Here is a 10,738-nt window from a genome sequence, read left to right as displayed (position 1 = left end):
GTCCAAGACGCGTCTGATCTGCTTCTGGGGAGGAAGAATGCTCACGATGGCGCCTCTCGTCGTACAGATCGGAGCCGGTATCCAAATACCGCCAAACGCCAGCAGGGTCCTCCAGGCCTTGGGTATTCTGCCAAAGACCGCTGCCGTTGCTAATAACGTCAAGAGTCTGCAAATGAGGCGATATAAAGATGGGAAACTACTCGTTGACAGACCTATCCGTTATCCAACCCCGTGGCTGTAAGACTCCCCCTGGTTTGACTCCATGGTGTGCTTCTCGTTCTAATAGATGGTCAGAGTGATTCACAGAGCCGATTACCACCAAGTCCTCATGGACGCGGCCAGGGATCTGGGGGTGGAAATTAGGCTGGATGCCAAAGTGCACCACGTCGACTTCGAAACCGGCCAGGCGCACCTGGAGAAAGGTGAGGTGATTGAGAGTGATGTTATCATTGGAGCCGACGGTATGTGGTGGGAAGCCTCAACTCCGATCTTTACGACTGATTCCCGTAGGTCTATGGTCGAGTACTCGCGGCGCCATGCTCGGCCACCAGTCGGAGCCTTTCGAGACGGGTGACCTCGCTTATCGGGCGACATTTAGTCGTGACCAGCTCCAAGATCTGGATGACCCGCGAATAACGGCTTTGCTCCAGGTCGAGGGTGTCACGCTGTGGATGGGCCCAGAGAAACACTGCGTCTTCTATCCGGTACAGAACGGGAAACAACTCAACATGGTGCTCCTCAGGCCTGATAATCTGGCGACCGGCGTACGAACTGAGCAGGGAGATATTGGGGAGATGAGGAAGACCTTCGAAGATTGGGACCCTGTGTGAGTACCATATGGTCCTGCTACGGCGAAGTTCCAACTCGCCAAACCAAATCAGCCTGCTGACCGTGCAAAGACTTTCGAAGATCATCAGTTGCGTGCCTTCGGTGTTGAAGTGGAAACTGATGCACCACGACGAGCTCAAGCAATGGGTCAAGGTACGTTCTGCGCCGGCCTCTCACCCTTCTCCTGATAGCTTGGGAATCTCGGTATGCTGATGCCCGACGCAGGGCAGTGTCGCACTCCTGGGAGACGCCTGCCATCCCACCTTGCCGTACCAAGCCCAAGGAGCCGCCATGGCCGTTGAGGATGGAGCTATCATCGGTCAACTGCTGACTCAGTTGAACGCCTTCCTGTCGACGCAGCAGCTGACTCCCGCTGACCGTGCCGCACGCGTGAATGATGTTCTGAAGCTGTACGAGTCTGCCCAGAAGGAGCGAACCACCACAAACGTCAGAGGAGCCATCAACAACAGGCATTTCTACCACCTGCCCGACGGGACCGAGCAGAAGGAGCGTGATGAAATGCTGGCAAGGCACACGTGGACAAACGAGTCATCAAAGTATCTATGGTGTGATACAGCCTACAACCATCAATTGCTGCTGTCTGATGTGCTCGAGAATGCGCGCAAGGCGTTTGAGTCATGGAAGAGAGACCAAGGGCCCGGCAGCAACACGGCGAGGCTCTGATGGGTGGATTCTCCCAAAGTATGAAGACGGGTCGGCGAGAAGAGAGAGTATAAGGGGGAGGACATGTTCATTGTATTAGCGGTTCTAAATATCGACATATCACGACTAGAGACGAAGGTGCACGCACATACTGATGCGCGCGCCTTCAGGGCAGTGCTCGAATAGGACTAGTGCCACAAGGGCACAGCCTTGTCACGTGGCATGGGAAGATCTACTGTGACATAATACAGCAGTTTACGTGCCAAGATATGTAAAGACACTCGTCAAGACGTATCGTCTCGATACGGCGGGCACGTGATGGTATCTGGTCGAGCGCTCCGGTACGGGCCCGCACGCTCTCGAACCCTACGGGCATTACCTACGTACATTCTGATAGCCCCGGAGCCCCCCTTGTAGAAATGCTATCCTTTTCAACAATAACACCTGACACGGACATGTTCTAGGAGGGAAGCTTAGAGTCCTTAACCTAACCGCACCTTTGTTACTATCTTTGACCAGAACAGCACCCTTCATCCGGATTATAGATCCGATCGTATGGAGAAGCGTCGTTTTCATCATCTCGGCGTCACCTTGACGTATGCTTCGAATGGCCTTGAGCAGCGCCAAATCATGCTACTTCAACCGCTCCAATTGCTCGCACCTTACGAAAGTATGACACGGTAAGATATATTTGGTTCCTGGTTTGATATATCAATTCTCCCCATGCCACCCAAATTACCCTTGCGAAGCATCACACCATCTTGTCTTCAACCATCTCCACTTGGAAGTGCTATCAGTATCTTCGCGACGCCTGTCCGCAAGCCTACATTGAGCAGACCGGCCCGTGTAGAAGGACCTGTCACGGCAGCTCCATGCCGACTCCTTATTCTCAACAACCACTTCAGCACCAGCAGTGCCGCCATGTCTCAGAACAACAACAACAACAATGCCGACTTCAAGCTTGAGAAGCTCTTCGACGTCAAGGGCAAAGTGGCACTCATCACGGGAGGTGGCTCGGGTAAGTTTGTTCAAAGTCGACATGGCAGAAAGGGTTTTGTCGACATGACGAAACCACGGTCCCCCGGAAAAAGATGTCGAATGCTAACGGAACCCGATATCCACACGTAGGCATCGGACTGATGGCCACTCAAGCGCTGGCCACGAACGGCGCCAAAGTCTACATCGTTGGCCGGACGGAAGAGAAGCTCCAGCGCGTGGCCGACGTGTACGGCAAAGACATCCCCGGCGAGATCATCCCACTGACGGCCGACGTGTCCAAGAAGGACGAGATCAAGCGGCTCGTGTCGGAGGTCTCGTCGCGCGAAAAGTTCCTCTCCATCCTGTTCAACAACGCCGGCATCTCGCTCAACACGCAGCAGACGGAGGCGAAGTCGGCCGAGGAAATGTCGGCGAACCTCTTCGACGACCCCGACGAGACGTTCGAGATGTGGACCGACACGTACCGCACCAACGTGCCGCAGCAGTTCTTCATGACGACGGCGTTCCTGCCGCTGCTCAACGCCGCGCACCGGCACCACGACAACTTCTCCGGCGTCGTCATCAACAACTCGAGCATCTCCGGCATCGTCAAGACCAGCCAGCACCACTACGCCTACAACGCGAGCAAGGCGGCATCGATCCATTTGACGACCATGCTGGCCAACGAGATTGTCCAGAACGGCCTCAGGGTGCGCGTCAACAGCGTCGCCCCGGGCGTGTTCCCCAGCGAGATGACGGCCGGCGAGAGCGACGAGAAGCAGAAGTCCCACATCCCCAGGGAGAAGTACGAGAGCAAGGTCCCCGCCGCGAGGCCCGGTGAGGACAGGGACATGGCGAACGCCATTCTGTTCCTCGCCACAAACCAGTACCTGAACGGCCAGACCGTTCCAGTCGACGGGGGATATATCCTCAGCGCTGGAAGTGGGCCGTAGAGGACTGGATAACACAATCTATCATCAGGATCTCAAAACTCTGAGAATCATATCATGTTGACGAGAATAACGAAGCCGAAGGCCTAGGAACTGGTTACAGAGGGCTGCACGAGTGAGAGTCGGCGCGAGCTCAGGGAGTGCCGAGGGTAGGCACTGGTCCCGATGGGGTTGACCCAGCTCGAGTGCGTGACAATATCATATATTCGGTGGTTGAGATCGATAGCATACATGCATGTACAAGTACATTTTGTAGAGAATTACTAGAAGTGCGTGTTCACCACAACTCGCCTTGAGTACCCCGTACACGTATGCACGCGCACGTGCACTTCACTGACTTCAACGTCAGCCTCGTAGCCTTGGGGTGTACCAGATAGATACCTGTAGGTAGGTAGGTAGGTTGGTGAGTGAATCCAAACTTAGAGACACGGCGTGTGTCCTACTGAGTCAGGACCCTTCATGTTCTTATCCACCAGTATCAGCATGTAGAATCGTTATCCTCAAGGTACCTGATTAATTGACGAGGCCTAATTTTTGAGTTACACCTCAGCTGTGTTCTTTTCACTCTCGACACGATGGGAATGCTCGCCTGGGTTCCCATCGGCGTCCGCATCGACAATCTTTTTTGCCTCCTTTGCCGCCTTGGCCTCTGCTTTTTCTTTCTCAGCCGCCTTTTTCAGACTGATCCAAGGCATGAAAACGCAGCCGACGATGGTCATGGCGGTGAGGGCGGTGCAGACGTAAAACGCGCTCCGGAGTGCCTGGTTGTAAATCACGAGGACTGAATCGAGGTATTCCGGGGCGACGACGTGCCTCAAGTCCGTGGCGCCGGTGTGGGTGACGAGGTCGGCGTTGATCCCTGGAACTCCCTTCAGGCCAGTTGAGAGCTTGTTGTCAAAGACATTGTTGGAGACGCTGACGAAGATGGCGCCGCCCAGTGTCTGCATGAAGAACATTATGCTCACGCCTGTCGACACGTCCTTGCGAGACAGGACCGTCTGTGCTGCCACGCTGGGCTGTTGCATGCCGAAACCCAGCCCCAGACCCCAGAGCACCTGGTACCCGATCCATTTGGGATGCGTGGTCGACGTGGTGAAGGTGGAGATGAGTCCGGCGCCGACGGTCGCCATGATGCACGAGACGTACATGAACTGCGTGAAGTAGCCGAACTTGCGGGTCGAGAAGCCCGAGATCATGGATGCAACGGCAATGGCCAGAACGGCGGGGATGTTCATGATGCCCGAGTGGACGGCCGAGGCGCCCTTGATGGCCTGGAACCATATCGGGAGGAAGTAGACCAGTGACATCATCTGTGCACCACTGAAGAAGGAATAGCACGCTCCGGCGACGACGGCACGGTGCCTCATCAGGCGCGGGGGGATTGTTGCAAGCTCCTTTCGCCAGTGTTGAATGTAGATGAAGATGCAGGAGAGGATGCCGAAGAGAATCAAGAGGACGATGATGCGGGCGTTCGACCACGAGTATGTCGTCCCACCCCACTGCAGAGCAAGGACAAGGCAGATGATGGCAGGGAGGATGAACAATGTGCCCAGGGGGTCGAGCTGGTGAATCTGTTCCTTCAATGGGGCTTTTGTCGAGTTGTTTCGAACTTTGAGCGTCAATGCGAGGATGGCCAGCGTCACTCCACCGAGAGGCAGGTTGATGTAGAAGCACCATCGCCAGGAGACCTTGTCGGTAAACACGCCGCCCAGGAGAGGGCCTGCGACGGAGGCAAGGGCAAACACGCTTCCAAACATTCCAGTGTAGGCAGGCCTTTTCTGCAAGGGAACGAGGTAGACCACAATGACAATCGCACCGGACATGATCCCCGCGGAACCCATGCCTGCAATGGCTCGTCCAATGATGAGGGCGGTTGAGTTCGGAGCGACACCGCATACCAGGGAGCCTAGTTCAAAGATGCCAATGCTGGACATGTAGACCCATTTCGGATTGTAGAATGTGTATATGCGGCCCATGATGAGCATCAGAGGGGCCATCGTTAGGAGGTAGGCCGACGCATACCAGCCGACATCGCCAAGGGAATTGAAGTGATTCGTTATCACGGGTACGGCGGTGGCAAGGATGGTGCGGTCCTGTCATAGAGCATTGACTGGTTAGGAACGAGTTCAAATGAGACCGAACGTTAAGGGGTAGACAGTACCAGTGCGCCGCAGAATGATGTTAGCATCATTGCAAAGATTGTCACGAGGACTCTTGATTTAGGAGGGTATTCATCTTCATCTGCAGACGACTCATCGGGTTTCCGAGACGTCTCCTGGACATCTTGACGGTGATTTTCAGGTTCTGTGGAGTTTCCGGCGGAAGCCTCTGAGATGGACATTGTGGCTGAGGTTGGGCCGAAATTAGGCTGTCGTCTTCGGTGGTTCGCTAGCAGCCAGCTGGAGTAATTCAGGTGTAGGAAGATCACCTTCGACGATCGGATTCATGGCGAAAACACTGGGATTGCCGCCTACCTTTATAGACGTACCTTTTATCGATATAATGCGCATGGTATCCTGACATTTCAAACGAGTGGTGCCTTCGGTCGGGATGGCGCCGAAAAAACATCAGGACCATAAGGAGATGGTATTGGAGCCTTGACTATCGACGACTGTGTCGAGGACCGTACAGCGTATCCGATGCTCAAAGAAGCGGCCGCTGCTTTTCGGAGGTCAAAGATGCTTCGGGGCCGAAGACGCGGACAGGCCAAAACTGCCGGCCTTGTCTGACAGGGAAACGGCTGTTTTAATATGGCAGGATTTCGTCTGACAGAACGGATTTTGTTAGATCCAATTCAGGAAAAGTCCGTTACTCGTACTCGTATTGACATCTTCTAACCTCGACAAGAATATATGAGGATGCCGTCTACTCGTATATGCTGATGAGTACTAGTAGGGCCACTCCGTCATAATTGGACTATGTCCTGCTTGCCGGCTCACTTTGTCCGTTTCAATGAGACTTCCTGCACACACCACACGATGGGTCTGTTTTTCCGGCTCGGACACGGTTCCGCTGTGACATCAGGTGTTGATGATGACGTTCGACTTGGAGCAAAATGTTATCAGAATGAGCAATTCGACTTTGTTGCCCATGCTGTTTTGCCTCTATAAATGTTCTCTGCATTGACACTATTTTCCAGCCTACATTAACCATCCCTCTCCAAGCTCATACTAATCACAAGCGGCTTCCCAAAATGTCTCAGTACAAGCCAGGCTTCAAACCTCCAGTCTCGCATCAAGACCCCCCGGGCAGGGAGGGTGACTTGCCAGTCGAAGCGATTCATGATAAGCTCCCGACTCCCGATGGCAAATGGCAACCCTACAGGGCCGCCGGAAAGCTGGAGGGGAAGAAGGCGGTGATCACTGGCGGCGACAGCGGCATCGGTCGTGCAATTGCCATACTCTACGCAATGGAAGGCGCAGACAGTCTGATCGCCTATCTGCCTGAAGAAGAGGAGGATGCTCAAGAGACGAAACGTGCGGTGGAAAAACACGGCAGGAAATGCATTCTGTTGAGCGGCGATCTCAGAAAGGAAGAGAATTGTAAAAAGGTCATCGATACTGCCCTGAAAGAGCTGGGTCAAATCAACATCTTAGTAAGTGCATGCCACTATGGCAAGATTCCCCTTGTAGTAACAAATTGGGTAGGTCAACAATGCTGCCTATCAAATGATGCAGCAGGACATCACCGATATACCGACTGAACAGTGGATCAAGACATTCGACACCAACATTCACCCGATGTTCTATCTTTCCAAGGCCGCAATTCCCCATATGAAGAGAGGCGACACGGTGATCAACTGCGCCTCAATCAATGCGTACATTGGCAGGCCGGATCTTCTGGACTACACTTCAACCAAAGGAGGTGAGTTGATTCAATCATCCGTGTCCTGCAGCCCGACTAACAACGCTGCAGCCATTGTGTCATTCACTCGAGGTCTCGCCAACCAGCAAGTGGATAAAGGCATTCGTGTCAACGCTGTATGCCCGGGCCCGGTTTGGACGCCGTTGATCCCCTCCACGATGACCAAGGAGGCACAAGAGCAATTCACCTCAAAACTGGGTCGTCCTGCACAGCCTGCGGAGATTGCTACCAACTTTGTCTTCTTGGCCAGTGCAGACAGCAGTATGATGAGCGGCCAGAGTCTGCATCCCAACGGCGGTGTCGTGGTCAACAGCTAGATTAGGTATAAATTGTAAATTAGGAAGCTTTTTTCCAACCGAGCATCAGTTGTGCAGATGGATAATTGTTTATCGGCGCCGCATCGGGTTAAGCACGAAGCCAATTTACTCAATCCGGTTGTCATCCTTGTGCTAATCTATATGGTGCGTAGTATCATACATTCTCTTTTTCTTGATTCTGTTCTGCTTCCCAAGGTTGGTCCCCAGAGCATATCTCCAAGCCCCCATGTCCCCTTTGACTATCCGAATACGAGCAGCGGCAAAGCGCCGTATGAATGTCTCGATAAGGCTAGAGCGATGCCAAGACCATTCGTCGCTGCCTGAATCTGCACGGGCAACTGGAGAAGATGGACAAACTCACTTGCCATATCTTGATGTCACCACATTGTTCTCAACCAAGGTAAGCTGGGCCTCGCCTGGATAGACAAATCCCAGAAATCCCCTTTCTACCGTCGGTCAGGTGCAGTCGGATTCGCTCTGTGATAGAAGTGAAGTGAATTTGCGTCCAGATTAGCGGCTGGAGAACCACACGTCGAGTCGATCCACCCCATTGCTGGCCGTGGAGGTGGCTGTGGCGGACGACAGCATCTTCGACCATGGAGTCGGGAGATCAGGTGTTGGCAACGACCGAAAAGCCTCCCCTCGAACGGCCGGCCAAGGCGTTCTCTTGTATTCGCTGCTTCGAGCGCAAGGTGAAATGCGACAAGCAGCATCCCTGTTCGAATTGCTCTAAATCACAGGTCGAATGCACCTTCCGAGTACCACCAGCGCCTCGTCGTCGAAAGAAGAGACTCCAGGAGGATGTCTTACTAGAGCGCTTGAGAAAATGCGAACTATTGCTCAAAGCCAAGGGCCTCAGCCTCGATGATGGACCGGGTGAACACAATCCCTCCAGCCTCTCATCGCCCACAGATCCAGCATCAACTGGGGAGCCAGATTTTGGTGGATTGCCGTATAATCGGTCTGTGCTATTTCCTGAGCTCCCAGGGAAAAGGAGTGGGCAGCTCTTGATGGAAGGTTCCAAATCCCGTTTCGTCGAAAACAATCTTTGGGCTAGTGTGTCGGGCGAATTTCAACCCAACGACGCCCTCACAGAGGAATACTCCGATGAAGGCGATTACGGCTCCCCCGAGGGAGAAGGCGCAGAATTTGTATTGGGTCATACGCCGGGCTCCAACAGGGTGTCACAACTACATCCGCCACCAGATCATATCATGCTTCTGTGGCAGTCCTATTTAGACAGCTTCAATCCTCTGACGAAGCTTGTACATCAACCCACACTCGAAAAAAGCATCATAGAAGCTTCTGCCGACCTGGACAACGTGCCACGGAGTCTCGAAGCCCTGATGTTTTCAGTGTACAGCGCTGCTGTCTACACTATGGAAGACGATGAATGTATCATGAAGTTTGGCGAGGAACGCAAAGTCCTGCTTTCGAGGTACCGATATGCCTCCCGGAAAGCTCTTTCCAGAGCCAAGTTCATGGCGACCTCGGATCTCCAAGTCCTTGCGGCATTTGTGATTTACATGCTGACTATGCGAGAAGTATATGATTCCAGAACTGTATGGGCCTTAGCTGGTGTGGCAAGTAGGATCGCCCAAGGCATGGGCCTACACCGTGACGGTACCACCCTTGGAACTCCACCGTTTGAGACTGAAATGCGTCGGCGCATCTGGTGGCAAGTCACTACTCTGGATTTCAGATCTGGAGAACTCAGCGGGTCTGGACGTTTCAGCGATTTCGACACGTGGGATACGAAACCTCCAACCAATGTCAACGACGTTGATATCTGGCCTGGCATGACAGAGCCACCAGTTCCAAGCCCAAGACCTACCGACATGATCGCCTGTCTTCTCCGAACCGAATTCGGCACATTCTGGAAACAAAAGATTACTGCGAAATCCAAGATTACTCTGGAGAATCTGAGGCTTGATGGACCATTCAATTCGACTCTGGAAGAGCGCGATGCCAATATCAACGAGCTGGAAAGCATTCTCGAGGAAAAATACCTGAAATATTGTGATCCTTCGATTCCAGTACAGTTTATGTGCATCTTGATGGGCAGAGGCGCCGTCACGAGTATGAGACTGATGGCGCACCACCCAAGGAAATATGCCAATCCTGCAGACGTACCAGAATCAGAAAGGAAATACTTGTGGCAACTCAGCTTGAAACTCCTCGAGGGCTACAACTTGGCGCATTCCACCAAATATCTGAGGAAGTTTATGTGGCACACGAGGAACTTCTTTGGATGGCAGGCCTTGATCTACATTCTGAACGAACTAAAGACAGAAACCATAGGCGAAAAGGCCGACCATGCCTGGAACGTCGTAGACGAGGTATTCTTCCACCAGAGAAACTTTGTCACCGACTACAAACGACCTCTGCACGCTGCGGCAGGCAGCTTGTTGTTAAAAGCGTACAGTGCGCGCGAGGCCGCATTGCGCGAGAAGACGAACGGGCTCTTACCCAGGACGACACCCGAGTACATTACTATTTTACGGGACCAACGCAAGGCCAATCCCCCGACTGCGCAAATGTCGACTGCCCAACCGCAGATGACGTCTACTTCGACAAGTCCGTCGGTCTTTACTTCGCAAACCCCTTCTGATGCATGGCAAGGAGGGAGTTCGGCAATGTATCAGTCACAGCAACCCCCGCAAGCGGACAGGTACAGCGCTCCGAGAAAAGGCCAGTTGCCCTTGCCGAACTTTATACCTCCCCAAGTACCTGCGTCGTTTCAAACGCAGCATATCCGACCGGAACAAGTCATGTACGCTTCCGATCCGTCCCTGGCCAACGAACTCGCACTCGCAGATATGCCGATGGATTGGGCGTCGTGGGATCTGATGATGCAGGATTCCTCCTGGGATCAACCGGGTGGACAATAGCCATGGGAAGGAAGATTCTGGTGGATCAAGCAAGGGTAAGGGGGAAAGGAGGGGGTGGGTCACCAAGGAGCCGACGATGGAAAGAAGAGAGACGTCTTCACCCAACTCACCACTGTTATCACTACCTGTGTGTAGTGCCTATTTTATCCTGTTTTTCGGCCAGGTGGCCTGGCCTGAAACTTGTTTGACAAGCCATCTTACTCGAAGCTACAATGTATGTGTATGTATATGTGTATATACCACCTAG

At 53.2% G+C, this 10,738-nt stretch overlaps 5 protein-coding genes across 5 annotated transcripts; 4 read left to right on the top strand and 1 right to left on the bottom strand.

The window, feature by feature from the left end:
• Positions 1-46: 46 nt before the first annotated feature.
• Positions 47-1,512, top strand: PV08_07633 (uncharacterized protein; the record flags this gene model as incomplete). Its single annotated transcript, XM_016381962.1, has 5 exons — positions 47-237; positions 295-461; positions 511-826; positions 900-981; positions 1,054-1,512. 5 exons carry the CDS (start codon positions 47-49, stop codon positions 1,510-1,512), a joined length of 1,215 nt encoding a protein of 404 aa, XP_016235064.1.
• A 702-nt stretch (positions 1,513-2,214) lies between these two features.
• On the top strand, positions 2,215-3,422 carry PV08_07632 (uncharacterized protein; the record flags this gene model as incomplete). The annotated part of the gene is made up of 2 exons (XM_016381961.1): positions 2,215-2,509; positions 2,620-3,422. 2 exons carry the CDS (start codon positions 2,215-2,217, stop codon positions 3,420-3,422), a joined length of 1,098 nt encoding a protein of 365 aa, XP_016235063.1.
• A 536-nt stretch (positions 3,423-3,958) lies between these two features.
• On the bottom strand, positions 3,959-5,760 carry PV08_07631 (uncharacterized protein; the record flags this gene model as incomplete). Its single annotated transcript, XM_016381960.1, has 2 exons — positions 3,959-5,512; positions 5,581-5,760. The coding sequence occupies 2 exons, from the start codon at positions 5,758-5,760 to the stop codon at positions 3,959-3,961; spliced, it is 1,734 nt and encodes a 577-aa protein (XP_016235062.1).
• Positions 5,761-6,612: 852 nt separating this feature from the next.
• On the top strand, positions 6,613-7,600 carry PV08_07630 (uncharacterized protein; the record flags this gene model as incomplete). The annotated part of the gene is made up of 3 exons (XM_016381959.1): positions 6,613-7,014; positions 7,067-7,283; positions 7,335-7,600. 3 exons carry the CDS (start codon positions 6,613-6,615, stop codon positions 7,598-7,600), a joined length of 885 nt encoding a protein of 294 aa, XP_016235061.1.
• A 596-nt stretch (positions 7,601-8,196) lies between these two features.
• PV08_07629 (uncharacterized protein) lies at positions 8,197-10,491 on the top strand (the record flags this gene model as incomplete). The annotated part of the gene is made up of 1 exon (XM_016381958.1): positions 8,197-10,491. The coding sequence occupies one exon, from the start codon at positions 8,197-8,199 to the stop codon at positions 10,489-10,491; it is 2,295 nt and encodes a 764-aa protein (XP_016235060.1).
• Between the last annotated feature and the right edge of the window lie 247 nt (positions 10,492-10,738).

The sequence above is a fragment of the Exophiala spinifera genome (assembly GCF_000836115.1).
Source record: "Exophiala spinifera strain CBS 89968 unplaced genomic scaffold supercont1.5, whole genome shotgun sequence".
NCBI lineage: Eukaryota > Fungi > Ascomycota > Eurotiomycetes > Chaetothyriales > Herpotrichiellaceae > Exophiala > Exophiala spinifera.
Note: the sequence above shows the minus strand (reverse complement) of the source record. Positions and strands in the feature narration are given on the sequence as shown.